Here is a 24,221-nt window from a genome sequence, read left to right on the forward strand (position 1 = left end):
AGACAGAGACACGGGAAATACTGAATTCTGTATTTTTTTTTTAATTGGCAGATGCAACACTTCAGATCATTCCTGCAGAAAATGTTGAACTCAGCTCAGCCACCAAAAAGCCACCTTTTTAAAAAAAAATCCTGAGGTGGGTGGACTGTGTGCTCAGCAAGTCCTTGACATCTTGATAATGTCGTGTTTGTTTCCATGTTTCTTTTGAGGGGGAATTGCTCTGTACATGTTCAATCTAAATCCCTGCTCCGGGTTTATTTTTATGTTCTCGTGGGTGCAAGCTTTAAAGTATTGAGAATCTTGTGAGCTAATCTGTCACGGCTGCCAGCCATGTACTTTACATTTTACCTACACAGTGCTCACAATGACTGTCGAATCTATTTGACTCTACCTTCATTTCATTTCATGACGATACAGTGTTGTGCGAAAGTTTTAGGCAGGTGGGTAGGAATGCTTTCATAAATATGAACTGTAATTGTATATCGAGCCCACAGAAGAAACATCGAAATCAAACCAAAGCATCAACTCTTCTAGGTACAGTTGCATGCGGTTTTTGAAGGAACTGGTTGAGTAGGTTGTTTCCGAACGTCTTGGAGAACTAACCACAGATCTCCTGTGGATGTAGTCTGGCTTAAATCCTTCTGTCTCTTCATGTAATCCCAGACACATTTGCTGATATTGAGATCAGGGCTCTGTGCCATCACTTCCACGTCTTCTTGTTTGTCTTTACGCTGATGATATTTCTTAAAGATATTGGCTGTATTATTTGGGGTTTTTGTCCTGTCAAATAACTTGAACAGCGATTCTTGGAACCCCAGTCTGCTTTTGGTCTATGATCTGTGACATGAAACTGTCCTCCACTACCTCTCCTTACAAGCAGAGTCTGGCTGTTCCTCGCCCAGTTCTAAGCCTACACAGCTGTTTCTGTTTCAGTTAATGCCTGTGTTTCAACCTACATAGGAAAAGGATTTATATATGTATATATATATATATATATATATATATATATATATCATTGCTTAATCATTCACCTAACTATAATCCTGTTGCTGTATGTACATATCCCAAGTGAGATGGACTGAAGGGAGCCAGGAAGTTGGACTGACTTCTAAAAGTATGCATTATTTGATTAAAGTTGTACTTTGCACTTTACTACACTAACTTTGTTAGTGCTAGAAAAGTTGTAGCTGGGTTTACTCACATTATTGCTGTGAGGAAACATAAAGGAAACAATAAGAAGACATAGACATTCACTGTGTTTGGTGTGAATGCACTAAAAGACCTTGACATACACCTATAGAGCAAAGCAAGTGTTTGTTTGTGCTTTAACTCTTTGCAGTTTCCATCATCACATCTCGCATTTTTATTTGAAATGACTTTGCACTTCCTCCAGTCACAGCAGTTCATCCCAAACGGTGCATATCAAAGTGCTCATGAACACGGGTCCCTTCACTGATACCAATTTTCTCCACGAGCTCATCTCCCCCGAACAGATCATCGACTATGTCTAATAGCTGACTCACTCTCTGGTTTCTTTGAGTTTAATTTCTCCCGCAAGACGCTCATGATGATTACTGTACGCGTCTGCCTTTCAATCAATACGCCAGGGCCTCTGCGTTTTCCATCTTTAATGTTCTTTAACGGCTGCATGCACGGAAAAGTGTCAACACACTCGGGCAACGTGCTGACCGGGCCAAACTGCTCTGCGGAGTAGCGTGTGTTACAGTTTGTCATGGATTTGGTTGGTTTTCAAGGAAAACATTACAGTTTTTTTGGTGGTGATAATTTAGTAAGCTGTAATCTCTTGATTGCATTTTCACTTGAATCATTAACAATAAAATAACAGATTCTCTTTCCAAAAAACAAAACACAATTTCCATAGAAAGGTCAAAACCTTCTGGCTCGATCGCAAATGATTACAAATATGTGTAGAATGAAACTGTAATGATACAGGATGTATACAGGTGTAGTTACTTCCTCTATTGTAAGGTTCTGTCATTGCTGTGAAGAGCAACATCTGCAGCGGTGATGATTTCCCCTGCCATGTACAAAAGAAAGAAAGATTTTTTGTCTTGTTTTCTTCTCTGTCGAGATCCCCGCACAGCAGTACCTCAAATCGGGTTCCAGGATAAACATTTTGTCAGCGTGCACGTTCACAGTTTGGAGGAGGGGCAGGGGGAACAGAACCTGACGAGGGAACAGAGTTTGGTCTGCCATAGGCTTTGTGCCAAGTTGTTTGCTTCAGGAACAGTAAAACCCCCGGCTTACGCGTGCGAACCGTCCCGTGTTTTGAGTATTAAACAACTTGTTTCCGTCTCTTTGTGCCGTACCAACAAAGACACTGCTTAAAAAGATTGCACTAAAATAAAACGGGGGCAAGAAAAGGGAACGAATGGCACATTGAGATGGGGAAAAAAACAGCATAAGAAAATTGGACTGGAGGACGACAAGGAGACAGACGAGACAAAAGTTTGATAGAGAGTTTGATGTATAGAACGAGGGATTTACGTAAAGTCAACATATTAAAGTGACAGCTTAGGTGTGAGGTTTGAACTTGCTGCTACCAAAATGTGAGCTCCACAACGCAGTATAGGGAAGGCCATACTTTTAGTATATACGTCATTTCACTTCACTTATCTGTACTTGTAATAGTACTTACAGTATTTAAAATGATGGTTAACTTCCTATTTCCCATTTTTTTTTGCAAATAAATCAAAATAAAGTGTCACGCTTGCATGGAACCAAAGCTGATTTTCTGAATTGGATGCACTAATGCACTGAGGCATGGATCCAAGCACTGGCTTAGGTGCCGTTTACAACAAGCCAGTCACTCATAAAAGCTGTTCCAATATGAAATTAGATCAGTATACACAAACGGATTTACCTTGTGTAGATTTAATGCACAGCTCTTTCCTTCATAGTGTCCTTTATTCTGTGTTTTTATCTTCTCATATAATCATCAGCATGTATCTGCCTGTAATCCTTTGATTTCCAGAACAGAACTATATGTGGAGAGGTCAACCCATCTAAGCCTCCCACACAAGCAATGTACTGTACATATAAATGCCAAGACTCTAGAGTACCGTGAATGTATAGGAGTCTTGGGTCTCTCTGTCCAGTGGCTGCACCAAGGTGAGGTATCTTCTGATTCCGGTAGCAGACACAGAGAAAACATTAGAGTAGCTGTCCAAAGAGAACTGGAGCTGGGGATCCTTCGTCTGTTGGACAAAAAAAATGGAGAGAGATGTTAAGAGGTGAAGGGAAGCATTCGAAGAGTGAGCTTTTCCAATTAGTTGGTTGATGAACATTTATTTGTAATGAAACAGCATCAGAGAAGTAACACAACTGAAAAGGACAGTTTTTGGAAATGTGGTTGTTATGAGGCACTGACACATATGCTGTGTTTGGTACAGTACGGTACTGTTTGGAATGGTAAAGCCCTGGGTCAGGATCACATTTCCACTGAGAACAATGCCTTTACTTGGTAGGTGAGGCGTGGTCCGCCCGGTGGCCGCATCAGAGAGTTACATAGCGTGACGTCGTACCTCGACTTCCATGGGACATTGACACCAGTCGCCTAATCAGCTGACTGTCATGGGTGGAGCCAGTTTAGCTCTTCCCTTATCATATCATTTATCCCGGTCCCCCAAGGGAAGGGTGCCAAAAAATAGAACGGTAGGAGGTATTTTGGTACTATTCCTAATGTTATGCGCACTGTACCAAACCAAACTGTTCCGCTCAGTGGAAACACGGCTTTACTTGCCGCTGATTGTGGTGTGTGCACCACCAGACTCTTCACGCAGGTGGAATGACCTACCAAGCGCTACCAGAACAGGGTACTCTTCCAAGAGCATCTTCTGCCCTAGCCCTTACCCCTACCCCCTCTCCCTGCACTCCTTCTGCACTTGCATCCACCTCGGCACTCTCACCCTCTATCAGTCCACTGTTCCTATCTAGTGGAGTTCTTTCAAAGACTTCTTCCGTGTAGCTTATTCCTCTCTTGTAAGTGGCTTTGGATAAAAGCGTCTGCTAAATGCTTCAACTTGAAATACAGATACCGTTCTCATCGAAAACATAACTGCCACTTAACATAAGGCTCACCTATTCAAATCTACACCCACCTGAGTTTATGATATCTTAAAAACACGTTTGCTACTTTAGCATGCCACTCGACAGCATGTAGAAGTTTTGCTTACTCTCTTGCACCAAAGTCCATAGAGAAAATCAACATTTTTTTTATGGTGATGTGGTGTAAAATTGCTGATTTTCTCTTTAGGATTTCGGTGCAGGGGGTTAGCGGTTTACAAAGTGACATAAACCTCAGATCCAGTCAGAAAAAGCTGACTAACACATTCTTAAGATATCAAAGACCTTAGCTGGAGAAGATTTTAATCAAGTGAGCATTTGTTAAGCAGCTGAAATCAGCTTGTCCTTTTTTCCCTGCAGCCATTTTTTCACACTTCCATGCACTTCCATGGTTTTGGTTAGTTTTCGGCACAAGGCGTACGCTGGGTGTGCGCCCTGCACAACGCATTACCGGCACCTCATTCAACCACATTTCAAAAAACCTGAACTATCCTTTTAAGACAACAAAGATTGGGCAATGAACTATAGCCATGTGTTGGTTTCTATCCAACGAGAGTTTAAAAAAAGTATTACATTTCAAAGTAAAAAGTGGAGAGACTGATAATTCCATATTTAAAATAACTAAGAGCAAAACGTGGGTGTGTAAAAAAGAGAGACTGTGATGGAGAGGCAATTCTCATCCAAGTCCTCCTCTGATATTACCCACACAGGCACTTTCTCTGTGTCTATGGTGTACTTTGTGTGTGTGTGTGTGCGGGAGCTCCCATTCCAGATAAGGCTGGCTCAGCAGGGTGGGGGAGGGTGGCTGATAATATTGTTGATGTAGCTAGTGCTGATATTGAGTCATAAATAAACACAAGTGCACGCTCGCTTTCCCATTCTTGTATGCACACACATAAATAAAGGTGATGGACGGCACATAAAAGCAATTAGGACTAATCATGATTGTTGGTACTTAATGCGGGAGGAAGGACCAGGGTTAGCATTATTTAAAATAACTCAATGCATATCAATCACCGCGGGCATGTGCACCCGTTAGAAACGCACAAAAACACACATTATCCCCACTAAAGACATTCTCTGCTGTTAGGGTCTTTGAGAAAGCCATGAACCAGAGCTAGTTTTTTTTTTGTCAAAATTACTTTAAGCTCTTGAGAACGCATCAGCAATTACTGTGTTGGAGCACTGTACATTCTTATATTATCAGTGAGAGGCAGTGTGAGAGGGAAGGTTCACTGTGGAGAAGCAGGAATTAGACAGAACACTTCACACAACACAAGCAGGGCTACATCCATACGGCTACACTTTCAACACATTCGAATAAAAACAATGAACGCCTTCAATTCTACATCCAGGTACACGGAAGTATCAATGTGCACCTTAAAGGGTACAAATGGCTGTCAGTGGGCGTGTAACTTTTTGGGGCGTTAAGTAAGTACATTTTTCATAAAAGTAGTACCTTCACAATACAATGGTACAGAATTTTTTTTAATAGATAATAATTGTCCACACAACACTTACATTTTGACCAATTATTTGCATGAATGAGAAGCTAAATTGCATTAATACACATAAAATGTGCAGTGGTAATGGATATAAGTTTTCTAAAGGACCATTTTCGTTTTTTACCTTTTAAAACCAGTATATGCACCTGGTGAAAATGGTTTAACTTTGTTTCTTCTTTTGTTTTAAATCTCTTTGTATCCTTTCTGATCATCAAAAGGAACAATATTGTACATTCAGGGACTGAAATGTACTTGTCTCATACCCTTATCTTTGAGTGTGCAGGAAGCTGATTCTCTGCAGTTGTTTGCTTAGTTTAAGAGAGTAACACTACCATGGAACAACAACAGTGACAAGTAAGATCAAGGATTTCAGGTCAGGTCACTGCTGATAAGAACCAATCAGAAAGTGAATGAGGGTAATTGCCATTTCCAACGGTCTCCATTATTGCCCTTTCAGACTTAAACGCAACACTGTAGCTTTCAAAACGGAAACGGAAAAAGTACAGTAAAAAGCAAGGGTAAGGCTAGTGCATCAGGAGTATAGACATTTCACATTTGAACAAAAACAGAGCAGTATGGATGTAGCCCACGCAGAGATAAGGCAGAACAAATATGATGGTACATTACACTGCACAATTAATAAGGTAGTTTAACTTAGAAAAGTTTAACTGCTGACTTAAGAACAAGCACAGACAACTTGAAGCTTATAGCTTTGTTAGTTCTTGTTCAGTTGAAATTATGATTCATGAAATTTAGTTGAAATTCTCATATATATTATATATGTATATATATATATATATATATATATATATATATTATATATTTTTTTTTTCACTTTTTATAAATTCAGAAGGTTATTTACAGCATCTTTTGCAGAGAAACTGATTCTGTGAAGTCTTTGCCATCATTGTGTATGTGGTGCAATGCAATGGCCGTAGTGGAGCGAGCAGTGGTTTCGCTGGAGATAAAATAACTTTGGCCCAAGTGTCATATGCAGATTCAATAACATTATATTCACCAAGTGTAACGCTGTCAATCAAATGCAGCTGCATCTGTTGTAACGTCTCTGACGAGTAGAAATGTGGTGCAATGGATGCAGCCAGTTATTTTAGATGTGGCAGACGTCACTTTAGCTGCATTAGCTACATTGTCAGCCACGGTGGACAGAATCAGACCCGCCCCCTGACTGTCATTAAGTGTGAGAGAGAATGGGGAAGCTTGAGCAGATCTTTCCACAGAAGCGTGTCACATGACCACCAAACACTGAGCATTAAAGTGTCCTTGTTATTTGACTAGTTGAATCCATAGAAAAGTCAACAAAAGGAGGTACAGACAGAAATCGAAGCACTCAGCTGATACATACAGGCGTCTTATTGGCTGGTAGCTATAAATTGAGAGCGGAGGCAAAAGAAAACAAAATATGTAAATGACAAAGAAAATAATGTATCCTCACTGCATACAGTATCATTTTGCATTCAATCTAAACTCATTTATTAGCACAAAACCAAACAATTTAACATTGAAGCAACTTAAAGCAATTGTGTAACTCTGTACTTATGGAATGGAAATCTACCTTTGCTGCCGTGCTATAATTTCATTTGCCAGTCACAAAGTAATTCACATGTACAACGACAGTTACGATGTATAAATCAGCTTTCATTCTCACCTCCTCCACATCGTTATCCAGAGCTATGATGGTCAGTGGTGCCGACAGGCCGACATTGGTCGCTATGGTGGTTCCCACTGGTGATGCCTCGCTGACATAACCATGGTAACTTGTTTCCAGGAAGTAGGGTGCCTGGTTGTTTTCATCCAGGACTTCGATTTGGAGGTTGGCAAAAGCTGGCAGTGGGTGGCCATTGTTCTGTTCAGCCTAAAAGGAAGAGAGAACAATTATCGTTCAGTTTGGCAGCGACACTTCACTTTCTGCTCCCTGGTGGTCATCAATCCTCCTGCTAAGGTCTTATTTAATGACAACATTTCACACAATAAATGTTAAATAGCGCTCAGGAGAGCTCTTAGCTTTGATAATGGTAATAAAATAAGGCCAGCTACAGTGGCTTGGGCTTATTTCAAAACAAAGTGCGGGGCAATTGGATCATGGCGTTGAGTTGTCAGCCTTTACTCGAAATAATGGTTTAGAGACAAATAATACAAGAAAATATGGAACATTAGTGTAAAAGACACCCTTTTTGCCTTTTGACTGATTGTGAATTAGACCATTTGGTTTAAAAATTATCACATGTACTTGGAACGTGAAAGAAATGAAGCGCTTCATGGGATCAAAATGTGTTTTGCTTGAAGCTGCTCTATGGATAGAAGTAATTCTCTATGAGCCAATTTAAATGCCCTTATTGTTGCAGCATGGTTTTGTGGACCTAAAAACAAACTTGTGTTGGTGTGAAGCCTTTGTCAAAAACATCAGTGAATTAAGCTCAGCCAGAGTCTGTTTGCTGCTCTTATCGTCATCAACTCACCATTTTGTCATTCAAGTGCATTTTTTCCTACATGTTTTACGTGGGATCCAACAGCCTTTCGTAGATTTATTTCAATAAACGGTTGATCTAAACACACCGAAAAACTAAACTATACTAAACCCAGCCACTAGAGGGCCACATCCAGTGTACTCCGAGTGCCAGTCCTAAGCCGGGATAAATGGGCAGGGTTGTGTCAGGAATGGCATCCAACATTTGCTAAATCAAATTAATGATCACTGTAAATACTCTAAAGGAAGAAGCCGATAGAAGAAGATTGATCTAAACAAACTGCTTTTAACCATAAAAGCAAAATGAAGGTAAACAAAAATAATTTGTAGTAATTCTAATACTTGGGAGCAGGGGTGTCAAACTTATTTCCAAACCTGTGTCCAAGTCCAGGGCCAGACAAGGTAAAATATTCTAAGAATCAGAATAAAGCAAGTTATAGATGAAATAAAACAAATCAGAGATCAAATTTGAAATCAGACTTAAAATCTTCAAATAAGATTGATTGATTTACCCATAGAATAGCCTAAGAGGGGCTAAACATTATCATTGGACAACTATTTTAAAGTTATATACAACAGTTGGAGTACTCACAAAAGTACGAATGTAGAAGAGAGGTAAATTCACTGAGGTAAATCATTTATACATGATTTTCCATTGAAATCAACAGTGAAGTAATGCAATTTCTAATCTGTCTCACCTGATTTCCTCTGCTGTATTACAGTAGAGCTGCAGTGTTTCTGGCTCTGTGTTTTCAAAGTCCACATTTGATTTATTTTAAAAGGAGGTAACTTGATGTTTGGTACTAATAAGGGTGGAATCTGTTTGACACGTGTGCTTTAGAGTTTACGTGGGTAGAATACTTATAAATGAGAGAGGGAGAGTAAAAAGGAAAAAAAACCATAGGCAGAAAAAAAAGGGAAATCTAGTTAAACCTCATCTGTTTGCAGCTCCGCTGTTCCTCACCTTGATAACCAGGTCAAATCTGCGGTGGAGCTCTCTGTCGACGGGCTTCAGCAGCAGGAGCTCTGCGCTGGTTCTGTTCAGGATGAAATATTCTGCGTAGGACTGAGGTTTGCCTGCAACACATCGACAAAGGAAAAAAAGAAATAAGACAATGAAAGAGAAAAGAGGCAGGCATGGCCAATGTTTTCCCAGTGTCCTAATCTCAAGAAACACAAATGCACACTTCAGAAAAGTGCCGTGTTGCTGCTCAACACACAGCCCTTGATTTCCCTGCTGAGTAATGTAGCATTGTGTGCGAGTGTGTGCGCACGCTGGCAGATTTGTTTGTGTGTCCATGCCTGAATGACTACATTGTGTATTCCATTCATAACAGTCACTTCTCAAAATCAATAGTGTTGTCCGACATGACTGCCATAACATTTTTCTTTGCTCTTGACAGACTGAAGGGGAGGAAACTGGCCACTTAAAGCTGCAGTAGGCAGGACCACTGGGAACGTAGGTGAAGGCTGACTTTCATCCACTCTGAATTGACTGTAGGTGTGAACGTGAGAGTGGATGGTTGTTTATCTGTGTGTGTATTGGCCCCTGCGGCGTACCGGCGATCTGTCCAGGCTGTGACGTCAGCTGAGACCCTCATGTGGAGGTTAAAGCGGTAGAAGATGGATGGATGGACACCGGAAAGCAGAGAAATAGAGCTTTGAGCTCATATACTTCCCTCGAACGACTGTCCAATCACAGACAAGATTCCCCAGCGCGTCACGCGTTTGTGACGTCAGCCTCTCCGCACCATAATTCAACCTAAACGGTTGAATAACTGCCTGATATCGAAAGTGAAAGTTATCTTAGAAAAAGGGACAGAGGCACTGACTCATTGAACATTCTTTGACAATTCTACAGCCATAAAATCTAACCAAATCCAGGTGATCATGATGGTCATAAGAGGGTTAAGTATATAAAAAAAAAAACAGTATGGATGGATGGACTTCCATGCACAGGGTATTAAATACTGGGATGGCAGCTCTCTGTACTTTTCTCAGAGGAACAGACAGACGAACTCTCGCTTCATACTTAAAAGATGACCAGAGGCAAATCTCTCCACCTCAGAAACTCTCTTCCAATGTTGATACACATTAAATTGCATTTATTGACTCTCTTTTATACTTTCCATTTTTAGGTTTTTTGTGCTGTAGGCAGTTGTTGCTGATGCCGGAGTAACAATCATTCCACCAACGCAGCCTTTCTCAAACTGTGGGGCGGGCGTGGAGACTTTCCTTTTAAGTCCTAACTAAAGTTATGCAGGCGGAACTTTTGGTCTCGCAGTAACCCGGACTCATTTTAGTGACGTACCACAACAAAATCTACACTGGTGACAAGGTTTGGATAGTTTGGAGGGGGCAAAAGGAAAACTGTGCACTGTTTGGGAAACTAACAACAAGCCAACGTCAGCTGAAGTGAACAATGATTCACGACGACCAAAACCCAAGACGAGAAAACAATCAGTCTTGGATTCACGGTGAACGAGGGAGGAGATGAAGAAAGACCTCTCTGTGAGTTGTGTCTCAAAACATTGGCAGGGGACATCATGAAACCTGAAGACTCGGAGACCATTGACCCGAGTTATGTCGGTAAACCACCAGAGTTTTTCAAGAGGAAACTATATGAATACCAAAAGCAGGAAAAATGTTATTTGCACAGCAAATTATTGAAAGGAAAGTGAAACGTTTGTTCTGATGTTGATATTTCTTTCAATAAATGTTGTACTTGACATATTACAATGCTCTCTCTCTGAAGTGTGCAGTGATTGGTCAAAGCCTCCCCTGATGCAATAAATGTACGTGTGAGGCTTTTTTTTTTTAAGGAATTACCGATTAACAACACGAGAAATCCCACCTACTGTACCCTTTAAACCTTCCTAGATTGACAATTTCTCCGTTTTTATCGACCTTTCTGTTTTTGTTTTTTTTTTATTTTAATTTTTTTTCCCTAAATCATAGATGTCAGAGAAGCTCAAATTTGCAACACATTATTCTGCCCTTTTGACACAGCCACTGATAAGCCTTCCCAGGCAGATTAGTTCCACACGATGAGTCTGGGAAATGTAATCAAGTCTGTATCAAGACATGTCAGTAAATCCTCAACACTAAAACTCTCTGTGTTTATGTGTGTGAGAGAGTGTGTGTGTTTGTATGAGTGATGGCATTTTACTTTTTCTATCATTGATCGTTCCAGACATCAATCATATCTCTCAGTGATGATGCACTGCAATTGTTCTAACTCTCTTAACAAAGGAAGTCATTATAAACAGTATTGGGGGGTAACACATTACAGTAGTTTTGTATGCAAGTAGTAAACGCCTTAGGCTTAAAAAAAATCTAATGACTTATTATGTTGTACTGTTTCTTCATAAAGAAAATTCATTTCTGTTCACAAACAGACAAACATTATGTCTGTGTGCTGTGGTTGTGTCACTGCACTGCACTTGTTTGTAGTGATACATGGACCACTGGTAGTATAACAGTATAAAAAGTATGATGATGCAAACGTAACACATGTTTTAAGCGCAGTAATGTAAAGTAAAAGTAATGTTCTGTGAATGAACAGTAAAAATCTAAAAAAAACAAAAACAAAGTCCTGCACTTTAAAGTCCATCCACCCTTTTCTATAGCTTTATCCTCCACAGGAGGGTCGCGGAGGGTTCTGTGCCAATCTCAGCTGAAATAGGGGGATAGGTGGGGGTGGAGCGGCTCAGTAGTTAAGACTAGTACCCTGTGTGCGAAAGACATCATGGTAGCAATGGTTGCAAGTTCGACTCCACACCCTGGCTGATTGTACTCAATTCCATTTCCTTTGGATAAAAGCGTCTGCAAAATGACATGTAATAATGTAATGTAGGCGGGGTCACACCCTGGACAGTGCGCCAGTCCATCGCAGGGACACACATAGAGACAAACAACCATTCACACCTATGTCCAATTTACCTAATCCCCATATTGCATGTTTTTGGACTGTGGGAGGAAGCCGGAGAACCCAGAGAAAACCCAAACACAGGGGGAGATCGGGCAAACTACATAGAGTAAAGGCCCTTGGACCAGTGATCCTCTTGCTGTGAGGCGACAGTGCTAGCCAATACTCCACTGCGTTGCCCCCATTTACGCTGCCGTTGTGGGTAAATACAACAACGTCATCTTAAAATACGAGTTTAAGATGCGGCTCTTGTTTTTCTTGCAATTTCAAAATGAGGTTACATATTTTCACCTGGGCTGTTTACTTGTTTGAGCAGAATTATGCAAAGCAATACTGAAGTGATTTGCATCAAACTAGGTGGAGCACTGGAACACCAGGGGCGAAAGGAAGAAGGCATTACTTTTTTGTGTTATTAAAAGGGGCACGAAACAGGGAATTTAAATAAATTTTCTTTAAAATTCTCTTAAATTTGTCAATTTCATCATGAGAAATAAGTTAATCTTGATTTGAATAACAGATATTAAATAGATAAATAATATTTATCTCTTGAGCTGTACGGATCATTTGACCTTGGTGGAGGTGGAGAGGTAACTCTGCGTGCCGTTCCAGTTATCCACCCATTTTCATGGTGTTTATGGAAGCCCACCAAATATCACAGCATATATCAGGAGGGATGTGAAGGACTAAAAAGTCAGCCATGTGTAAAAGAAAAGAAAATCATCCCCCCCATGGTAGCGTGAACTCTTTTCAACATCATAATCAATTATGTTTCTGCAGAAAGCAAAAAAATAAATAAAAAAATAATTCAAATCAATAAAAACAAAATCCCAGAACGCCGACACATTTCATAGAAAGATTCAACAGAAGAGAACAGTCTAAAAACAAACCTAACCAACCTACCAATGAGGATGGAGTAGAAGATTCCTGGTCTCTCAGAGGGAGGCTGAATGTTTCTGTCTTGGTCCACAGCTTGTATGGGTGGAGTCACATTCAGTGGATTCACCTTATCCTAGAGAAACATTGTGGCATACAAAATTGAAACATTTCATATAAAATACAAAAGGCACCAGATTAGAGAACATTTCTATGGTTTCATTTTTCAAAAAAAAAACAAAACGAGTTATTGCAAATGTAAATCAAACAATGGTAGTCTATCTCACTTTGTTGTTTCCCAAAGTATAAAGTAACACTATTTCATTTGCTACTTCTCTTTAGAAAATGTTTGCCTGCCATAGAGTTAAAATGCAAAGAAACAAAATCAATTGTGGGTATTGTTCGTGATTTTTAAGTGCGGCAGTCAGGTATGGGCGGGGGGCGAGCTCTCAGCCACTTCACAGAAGGCTCACTTCATAGAATTATGTTCACTGCTTTGTTAAGACATTGTTAAGACAGCCTTTTCTGTTGTGCTGAAGTGTTAATGGCTCACTCCCCCAATACCAAATTCCATTAAGAAAATCAGCAATTTAAATTTTGCAGGACACATGTGTTCTTCACCCACTGCTGCCTCCATTACAAAGTCTAATTGTGTTATTTGGTGCATCTCTTGTGTCCTGCGGGCTAGAAATTGCTAAGTTTTTGTCAATGGATTTTGGTGGGGGGAGTGAGCAGATTAGAGAGGAACACACAAGTCTTGTTTCTCGTCAGAGGAGGCTGTCTGTCAGCAAGGTTTAACAAAGACAGATTTTTTTTGAATGAACGTGAACCTTATCATTTAAACTGTGTATATACAGTTGCAAGAAAAAGTATGGGATCTGGATTTCTGCATAAATTGGTCGTAAAATGGGATCTGATCTTCATCGAAGTCACAACAATAGACAAACACAGTCTTGTTAAACAAATAGCTCACAAAAAATTGTATGTTTTTATTGAACACACAATGTAAACATTCACAGTGCAGGGTGGAAAAAGTATGTGAACCCTTGATTTAATAACTGATTGACCCTCCTTTGGCAGCAATTTTTGTGGCAGCATAAAAATCCATTGACGGAATAATCTGGTCATTCAGTATATTCAGGTAGTCAGCTGACCTCGTTCTTTGAATTGAATTGAATTGAATGACTTTATTCCTCCCCCAGGGGGGAAACACACATTCACAACAGCTCAGTTAAGAAAGGTGAGAATAGAATAAAGGTAAAAATAAGAATAAAAATATAGAATAAAAATAAAAATAAGATAAAATAAAAATACAATACAATACAATACAATACAATAGTAAGACAAAAATTACCAAAAGATAAAAAGTAAAAAAGATAAAATTACACTCTAATATAGAGTATTATTATCAGGGAAAGTGAGTGGACATTTAAGAGGAGTTAAATATCCGAACAGCAGTGGGGATGAAGGACTTTCGGTAGCGCTCTGTCCTACACTGAGGGTGCCGGAGCCTGCCGCTGAAGGAGCTGCCAAGCCCCTCCACAGTCAGGTGCAGTGGGTGGAGTGTGTTCTCCATGATGGAGGACAGTCTGGATAACGTCCTCCTCTGTCCCACCTCCTCCACCGATTCCAGCGAGCAGCCCAGGACAGAGCCGGCCCTCCTGACCAGCCTGTTCAGTTTCTTCCTGTCCCGGTCCGTGCTGCCCGCTCCCCAGCAAACCACAGCATAGTGGATGGCAGAGGCCACCACAGAGTGGTGAACATAATGTTGCTGGACCTAGACCTGACCAACTGCCAAGACTACCAACAATAAACAGCTACTTTAAAAAGGTGGAAACTTTCTTTTTTTTTTGGCCAGGCAGTGAACATGGACCTTTTAAGTGGCTAAATCTGTTCTGACGCACTTCAAACATCCCCAATTGTATCGTTCCAATAATGACGTGTCAATATAAACACGAGTCTGTGACAAACCATTATCAAATTGTGTTTTGTTTTCTGTGGTGACACCATGTGAGGCGTTCTACATCACGATAACGGAAGTTAAATGGTCTGTATTTATGTAGCGCTTTTCTCGTCTCGATGACCACTCAAAGCTGCTTTACACTACAGTTTTGCCATTCACCCATTCACTCACACTGTCATACACGCCATCCTAACACACACCAACAATTGTGACTCATTTAAACTGTGCGTGGTTCCGTATCAGTGTGGCTGGGCGTATGGATGTGAGGGTGGCCATAACGTTGATTTACAATAGCACAATATGCTGAGGTGTGTAATATGAAAACCCCCCAATGGGAGAAACAACACACCTGTAGGATAAAACCTACAATCATAAAGCTGTAAAATGTCAAGGCAAGCACACCAACAAGCGCACACATACTCCCAGTTGAGCACACACCCACCCTCACACACACATATGCAACGCAAACAATTCCATACACTCCATACCACTAGTGTGATACAATACTTTACCGCTGCACCTGTCGTGCAACACTTAAAATCTACTAGCCATCACACAGCTACTGTATATCTCCTGGGATCTGTCACTGTGAGTTGAGAGAAGAGGAGAGAAGACGAGAGGAGAGGAGAGGAGAGGAGGGAAACAGGCAGGGAGGAAGTGATGGTGAGTAATGAAGCAGAGTAAAAGAGGGTGTAAATATATGGGAGGGGAGATGAATCTGTCTGGGGTTCAGGGTAAACAGGGAGGAGAGAGAGATGTTAATGCAGCACAGGAGAAAAGGAGGAAATGAGCCCAACACAGCGAGGTCAAAGGGAAACCGATACTGAGATGGAAATTAGTGCATAATGCCAACAGTTCACATGGATAATAAAAATCAGTGGGACAAAAGTAACCTCTAAGCTCAGCTTTAATGAGATCAGTTTTTTGATGTGTGGTTGTGTGACACAAAGTCACCACTATAGGGTTGTCACTTTTTATTTGAAATTCAGATATCTGTCAGAACTTAGGGATGGAATTGCAAACTTGAACCTCAAAATCTCCTTTGAGTTAAAAACAATATATATATATACAGGCTGGAAGCACTCAGACTGGGTGCTGTGAGCATTAGAATGTCCCTTTGCCCCAAAAATAAGACAGTAACGATATGTAATTTTGCCATGAAAATCATGTGGAGGTATTTCACATATTCATGCAGTCAAGCATACATTCATAATATGTAATATTCATTCATGATTTCTGGGACAGTTGACTTTTTTTCTGTGAGGGCCACAGCACAAACATGGCTGCCAGTGGGGACCAGGGCTGTCTGCGATGTATTGCAATTGGTCAAGTTCAAAACTCACTGCATAATCAAGTTGAACATTCATGGGCATGATCACATGACACCATCAAAAAAGGATATTACTGCAAGGATAAGAACTTAAAGAATAATACTCACTGTTTCCAACATGCATGTGTTACACTACTAAACAAGAGCATAGGACTGCTTATGTCTACATTATCTAAATAATGCTTTTGCCACTCAATTTCAAAATGAAATAGCTTTTCCAAAAGGAAACTGAAGTTTGTATCTGCATGCACCAAAATCCTTAGACAGAATCAGCTATTTTATATCAAGTTTAAATGTGTTATCTTGTGACTTCCGCATATGAAATCCTTTGTTACAATTTAAGTGACAAAAACAAAAAAAAGAAGGCAGCAGTCGATCAGCAGCATAACAAACTTCAACTTCAAGTGCTTTCTTAAGGTGAGAGAAATTGGCAAACATATTCTTAAGACATTGTACACTTGAGCTGGCATAGATTTTTCCCATTTTGCTAAGTGGCTAAAATCAGTTTTACCCGATGAAAACATGGCTGCTGGCATGTGTCCAGTGCCTCATGCTGACAGACTCAAAAAACAAACAAACAAAAAAACTATCACTTTAAATGTTAACAGCTCACTGGATGAACAGCAAGTCAAACCTGAAGGACAAAATAACCAATAAGCCCAGCTTGCATCTTCTCCTCTGACCAATCAATCCACCTGACTTCCTTTATCGTTCCTTTACACTCATGTCCAGTGAGAGCCTCAGGCTCAGTCACACAAATATGAATCTCTTGAATATTAAAATATCAGAATTCTGCACTCATCAATCAGACTTTTCACTACACAATGTAGCATATTCACATCACACCAGGCCTTTCATCATTTTAATATTTAAAGGTCAACCTTTACTTTTTATCTGCAGATCTGGAAGCTGTGTCACTTTATCAAAATGTTCTTTATGAGAAATCATAAAGAACAAAGGCCATTTTGACTGTTGACACATGAGAGCAATCCATAACATGAAATAATGTCTGGTATCTCCTTTGCTGTGAGCTCATCTGTGTATCTAATTATATACTGTACAGTGATTGCTCTGAAGTGACTGTAACATATTTTTTTTACGTATCAAGTGTTTAATTTCTCATAAGTTTCCATTATAAGCTGTTGTTCGCTTGGTGACACACGTCTTCTCCATTTCTGCATCAGTAAATCTGTCATCAACCTCATGGTCTACTTTAAAGAGACGTGAACACGCACTTACCAGGTTAAGTTACACTTAAATTGACCAAGCCGTGCCTTCTCGTCCTGGTTAAAGCCAGGATGAATTTAGTAGCATAGGTTAAGGCTCGGTTTCTCAGATATGTTGGATATCTTAATTCAACTTTCATGCAACAGGCCCTAGGATTGAGAAACCCCATATTAACAGCTCCGGTGATGTAGAATTGCTGATTTTTTTCTGTGGATTTTGGTGTGGGTAGTTAATGGTTTACAAAGCAAAATTATGAAAAATTGATGAAAAATGAACTATCCCTTTAAAGGGGTCTCATATACTTGTTGCTGTCACAGACTTTGAAATCTAAAATGAGAGAGGCCCAAACATATACAACAGCACGAGTATGTTATACTCGAACGTTCTTTCCTCTCTGGGCTTCAAAGCTTACAGACGTGATCATGCAAGACTGGCAGACAAAATAACAACAGGTACCACACACACAAGAGCGACAAAGTTAACAACAACTACAACAACAACACCTGGCAAGTGTGTGTGGAGACGTTGCCATCTAATGAGCAAATGAGCAGCAGCTGTGCCGCCAGGTGGATGATCCTGAGCACAGGCATCAGATCAATAGAGAAGGGAAATGCCCCTGAGGCCATCCAGTGGTCAGCTGAGGCTTTGTGTCAACCACTGAGCTATACAGCAGCCGGGTTGTTCATGCCGGAGAGAGCACAGTGGTACAGCACTCCACAATCGCATAAAAAAAACAAAACAGATTGCTGTTTCCATGGTGCAGTGCACCGCAGTACTGCAAAGCTGAGGCCCGCTTGGAAAACAGCTCCAAAATCACACCATGAGGTTGTGTGATCTTTGATGTTTGGTTCACTGTTGTGCGGCCTGTAGTCAATCAATTGACAGTGTGACATGAGTTCAGACTGCATGATTTTTCAGGTAGTGGCCGAGTTGTTTACTGGGTGTTCAATAAATGATGGTCTTATGAGGCAGCAAGACCTTTGAAGTGAATCGGAAAATTGAAACCCCAGAACACTCTGCAACAAAAATGTCCAGCATCTTGTTACGTGTGTGTGTGTGTGTGTTACAGATTGAGTGGTTACATTGCCTCTGAGGCTTTGAGGTTGTCATATCTTATCAGTCTGATTAGGACTCAAATTGTTGATGCATTGACTCAATCATTCCACCCCAACTTCAGCTTCACTGTTTTTTTTCAATCCCAGCAAAAGCCTCCACTGTTCTTTGAGTTGTCTTAACCATCCTTCCACCTCCCTACCCCCTACCTCTAATTCATCCATCCACCTCCATTTCTTTTCTCTCTCCCTACCTACTTACCCACCTCCCCATCCATCATTGTCCATCCCTACAGACCAACCTCGCGATCCTTCCATCCACCACCCTACTTATCTCCTCATAATTATCATCCACTTCCATACCTCCCCATCCATCCCTATCAACCAACCTACCTCCCAATCCATCCATCCATTCATCAATCCCCAACAATGTCCCTAGCTCCCAATCCATCCATCCACCTCCATACCTCCCTATCCATCCCTACCTCCCAATCCATCCATCCACCACCCTACCTATCTCCTCATAATTATCATCCACCTCCCAATCCACCTCCATACCTCCCCATCCATCCCTATCAACCAACCTACCTCCCAATCCATCCATCCATTCATCAATCCCCAACAATGTCCCTAGCTCCCAATCCATCCATCCACCTCCATACCTCCCTATCCATCCCTACCTCCCAATCCATCCATCCACCACCCTACCTATCTCCTCATAATTATCATCCACCTCCCAATCCACCTCCATACCTCCCCATCCATCCCTATCAACCAACCTACCTCCCAATCCATCCATCCATTCATCAATCCCCAACAATGTCCCTAGCTCCCAATCCATCCATCCACCTTTTCGTCCATCATCATCCTTACCTGCCTACCTACCTACCTACTTACCTACGAACTATCCATCAATCCATCCATCGTTGCTGTATGGATGTTCTCATGTTATCCTGCTAATAGCTAATAGCTGCATTTGTTCCCCGCCTCTGCCTGAGCCGATGCAGCCTGTGATGTCTTGCACTCTGTGGTGAGCAGGCTGCAGACACAGCATCCTCAGGCTCTCCTCCTGATCTCTGGGGATTTTTAATCATACCTCTCCCGCCTGCATTCTACACACACTCACCCAGTACGTCACATTCCACACCAGAGACTATAAAATGTTGAACCACAGATCCATTTGAGTCATATGCCAAAGACCTTTGCCATGGGACATGGTGACACGTTATTACGGGATCATCTTGATAAGATTTCGTCAAGTTAAACATTTAGTCGGGTCACACCTCCCCAAGACACCCAAGGCATTTCCTCTCTTATTTCTGGTGGTCATAATTGCATCCATTGCTGCTCTGGGAAACTGCTTCACTCATCTGAAGTCAGGTGTTGATGATAAGGTTAAAGGCAATAATAGAGTGTCAAATAATTTTCATATTTTTATTTATTATGTTTTACTATGTGCCATAGTAGAGGCTTGCTTGTGTGGTAATAAACCATAATACTGGAGTGCTGCCCTGTTTCTCTTTTGAATTCAGCTCCTTCACTGACTGATTCACCCTAAATGTCTCACATCTCATTCCTCCCACTCCTGTAAAACTGTACAACAAGCACTCTGAATAAACTAAATGAAACCTATCCTGTTTTGACCCAGTACTGTGCAATACCACCATTGTTATTCATACCAGTGCAATATTTCTTTGGTGCAGTCCATTACAATGTGTTTAAGCCCATTCTGTAAACAGTATATTCTCGTTACTCATTGTCTGCATATAATATTCTGTTTCATTATCATAGGGTTTAAATTATTATCTTTAATTTCTGTCTTTGCTGCCACTGTAAATTTCCTTGTAGGGTAACAAATACATTTTTATATCTACCTGTCTACCTCCATCTAGCATCAAACCTATCTACTGTACTAAACTCCCTATCTATCCATCCATCTAACCCACCCATCCGCCCACCTGCTATCTAATGTCCTCTGACTCCCTTCTTTCCAAAACAACAACAGTGTGAGGTGGACAAACAGGAATTCTAAACTTTCCTTCACTCCACCGAGGCTCGTTCAAGTGCAGCATTTCAGTCATACTGGACGGCTTCAAAGTCTTGTAGTGATCGATCAAACAGGGCCCGCAGGACAGAGCTGTTTTGAATAAATGAGCGTGCATTCAGGCAAATCTAATAGTAGAGATCATGCTGTTGGAGAAAATGTGTATTTATTTAAATGATCTGAAGTAGTTCACTTTAAGTCGTTGATTGCTTAGGGAAAAAACAAAAATATGCTTAGTGTTTTGTTTTTTTTTTGCAGTGGATTTCACAGTGAGTGGTCTTTACTATGAGATTTGTCCTTTGGGGTTTCCAGCTGTTTGATTATGTCTGTGTGGCCATTTTTAAAATCTGCTCAGCTGTAGTGCTTTGGCTCGAGTCAGACGGAGGGAGTGAAAATGCTTGGTCAACGTGTGGTCTTAAATCACAAAAGCAGAGTTCCCAGAAAGTAGAAGCCAACTAACCCTGTTTGTCTCCACAGTTACTGCTGTGACCAGAGGCTTTATATTCTCATGTTGTCCATCGACCACTCTGTTCACTTCTTTTGAACACAAGCACCTTTCTTCCAAATTGGTAACAATAAAACTTGGTTGGATATTTAAAATTTGGTGACCAAATGTTGAGGTTTTTGGCCAACTCAATCTCAAATATTCATATGCCAGCTACAATAAATACACAAAACACTCACTCATTGTCCACTACTTTATCCTCCATGTGAAGGTTGCGGGGTGGTGGAGCCAATCTAATCACAGCTGACATGGGACGCAAAGCGGGGGTACACCCTGGACGGTGGCCCCACAACCATTACCTCACACTTACGGTCAGTTTAGAGTGTTCAATCAATAGAATCATCAAATTGCATTTTTATGGACTGTGAAAGGAAGATACACAGAGTACACAGAGAGAACCCACACGCACACAGGAGAACGTACAAACTCCACACAGAACAATTGAAGTGGAATTTGACCGTCTTGTACTAAGGCAACAATTCAAGCCACTTCACTGCCATGTGCAACTACACTCAACACCTTTTATTGAAGTTGTAGGACACAGAGATCATACACCCCACCCACTGTAATCAGCTAAAAGTCTGCGTCAATTATAGCCACTCTCACACCAACCCTTTACTAACTTCCTGCTACACCAATGCTGCCTCACACTGCTGCTGACAAAGCTTTGCCACTACCATCCCAGCGTCCACCGCTCTAGATCAGTACAGGTACCTTTTTTTTTAATGTTTTTCAGTGTCTTGTTGTATGAGAGTTTCCTGCATTGTACTTTCTGTTTGGCCTAGCATGCTGCTTAGCCAGTCCAGGGAGCATCTAAAGTGTGCAGCCATTAGTGCCCGATCTAACTGTATCTCCATTTGTTGCGATAAATGGTTTAACTATGATGAGAGTGTTCCTGCTTGAAAGTCTTCACTACATACATTTTATCGATATGAACATAAACAGCAACTTAACTAGTTAGGGGGCGGCATATAATCACAGAGTGGTGATTCTAGTTTACTGCTGCGATGGTGTGAGATCATAAATACTGGAATCAATGAAGCATCTGGAGTCTACGGCAGCTCTGACAACTCAGAACCAATCGTTGTGTGAGATGCAACAAATTTTATGGAACTCTTCAGATTTTAAAACCCCTCAGGTTCTTTCCCTGACATAACTTTTCAGCGCGGCTACCTTCACCTCGCTCTTTCATTCCCTCTTCCACGTGTCTTTCTGTCATAAACACTGTCCTTGTCTGTGTACACTTTCTCCTTCTCAAAACCATAAGGTGTAAAGTTGATTTATTCCTGTTGTTTCTCCCACTGCCTCTCCTGGAAGGGTGTGTGAGTTAGAGTGTGTGTGTGTTGCCAATACCAACAAAGAGTGTCAGCCATCTACGATGGATCTACCAATCTTTCTGCCCTTTCTTTCATATTCTTTGCAAGTTTATTCATTTGGTATTTTGTGGGTGGAGCCAATCTTCTTCATTTTCCGAATAACCTTTCAAGAAAATCCTTGTCTGTTCAGCACGTCTGTTCCATTTGTCTGCCTACAGTATTTTTATTTTCAAATATAGTCCTGTCCATCAAAAAAAAAGTGTGTTGCTGCAACACTGACAAGACTGTATGTCTGTCCTTGACTATGGTGCATGCATCCTCTCAAAGCTTACATACCCTGGATACAGTCTATCATGGAGCTTTGAGGGTTCATTACCAATTTTAAAGCACTGACACCGATCGTTGTTTATTGTATGAAAGGGTTTGACGGTCTGACTTGTCCACCTACAGATCCAAACACTAGCTTGTAAGTCTATCTTGGATCCGATTCCTTCATATGTCCAGGCCTCGTTAAAGTCTTTGATCGCAGTTCAAAGAGTTTGTACTGAACTAAGAAAATATGCATTTCAATATGCTATGCAGCTCCTTCCTGGAACTCACTGCAGGATTGTCTAAAACTGAAAAATGGCCTTTTACATTGTATTACGCATACTTGAGTGGTTGTATCTGTGCCCTAACCCAGTGTTTCCCAATCGTGTTCCTCAGGGACCCCTGCCCTGCATGGTTTAGATGTTGCCCTGCTCCAAATGAATGCTCATTTATCAGGCTTTTGCAGAGCTTGATGATGAGCTGACCATTTGAATCAGGTGTGGTGATGAAGGGCAACATCTAACATATGGGCAGGGGTCCCTGAGGATCAGGATTCGGAAACACTGCCCTAACCTATATGTACTGATGCCTGTCTAGGCCAGAAAAGTCTCGTAAAAGAGATGAAAAGATGTTTACTCTAGTTTTTAGAGTTTTTATTCCTGGTTAAATAAAGGATACAATAACAATACAAGTGCGATTACATGCTATAGCTATTTCGTATCACTGTCACCCATGGCTGCAGTAGCTTGGATTGCTGTGTTTAATTGTTTGTGGAAACGGCAAAAGAGCACAGTAGTTGTATAAAGCAACTACAATCTGTCCTTCATTTGGGAAACAACGTCACAACGTCTGGACTTCTGTGGTACACAGATCTCCACTGGTTATCACGTCCAGGTTATTTTAACATGCCTGTAAAACCTGTTTGACACATATCACGATAATGTTAAAGTGACAACATGTTCAATACACCGGTGCAAGCGTGACACATTTTCGTATTGTTGTGTGACATATTTTTTAATTGTGTTCTGTGCGAATACACTGTTTAGTTTTTATTTATAGCCATTTATTCCTGTTGTGCCTTCCACAGCCTCTCCTGGAAGGGTGTGTGTGTGTGTGTGTGTGTGTGTATGCATTGCCAATACAAACAAAAAAACAAAGTAGACAATGTCCAGATAGGCTTGACTGCTCTGCTGGCATGTTACTGGTGTTGGTGTGACTGTGGATGGTGGATGGGGGTGTGGGCTAAGCATGAATGCACTGCCAGTGTGTCACTATCAAGGATGTGTTTGTGCGTGTGTGTGTGTGTGTGTGTGTGTGTGGGGCTGTGTAAGAAAAGAGATGAATGCTCTGCTGACTTGTCAAAGCTGAGGATCTTGCCTACAGCAACTTTGTCTCATTTACAAAGTGGTACTGCAAGTCACTCTGAATTTCAGCATCAGTAAAACGGTGGAGAAACAGTACAATTGCTACAGATTAGGGGTGCACCAAGTGTTGGGTCTAGCACCACCCAACACCAGTACTGTACTCGTACTCACAAAACTACTACAATAAAAACATATTAATATATCCAATACTGCAGTTTTCGCTATATTCATTCA

The 24,221-nt window shown here is 41.0% G+C and overlaps 1 protein-coding gene across 1 annotated transcript in view; it reads right to left on the reverse strand.

The window, feature by feature from the left end:
* LOC131448705 (protocadherin-15-like) overlaps positions 1-24,221 on the reverse strand; it is a 227,526-nt gene that overhangs the window by 120,073 nt on the left and 83,232 nt on the right. The window contains exons 10-13 of the mRNA XM_058621382.1: positions 12,905-13,013; positions 9,041-9,153; positions 7,258-7,464; positions 3,084-3,218 (exon numbers count right to left, since the gene is read on the reverse strand). Of these exons, the coding sequence (XP_058477365.1) occupies positions 3,084-3,218; positions 7,258-7,464; positions 9,041-9,153; positions 12,905-13,013 (564 nt within the window). The remainder of the gene's footprint in view (positions 1-3,083; positions 3,219-7,257; positions 7,465-9,040; positions 9,154-12,904; positions 13,014-24,221) is intronic.

Source organism: Solea solea, chromosome 21 (assembly GCF_958295425.1).
Source record: "Solea solea chromosome 21, fSolSol10.1, whole genome shotgun sequence".
In the NCBI taxonomy this organism is placed as follows: Eukaryota; Metazoa; Chordata; class Actinopteri; order Pleuronectiformes; family Soleidae; genus Solea; species Solea solea.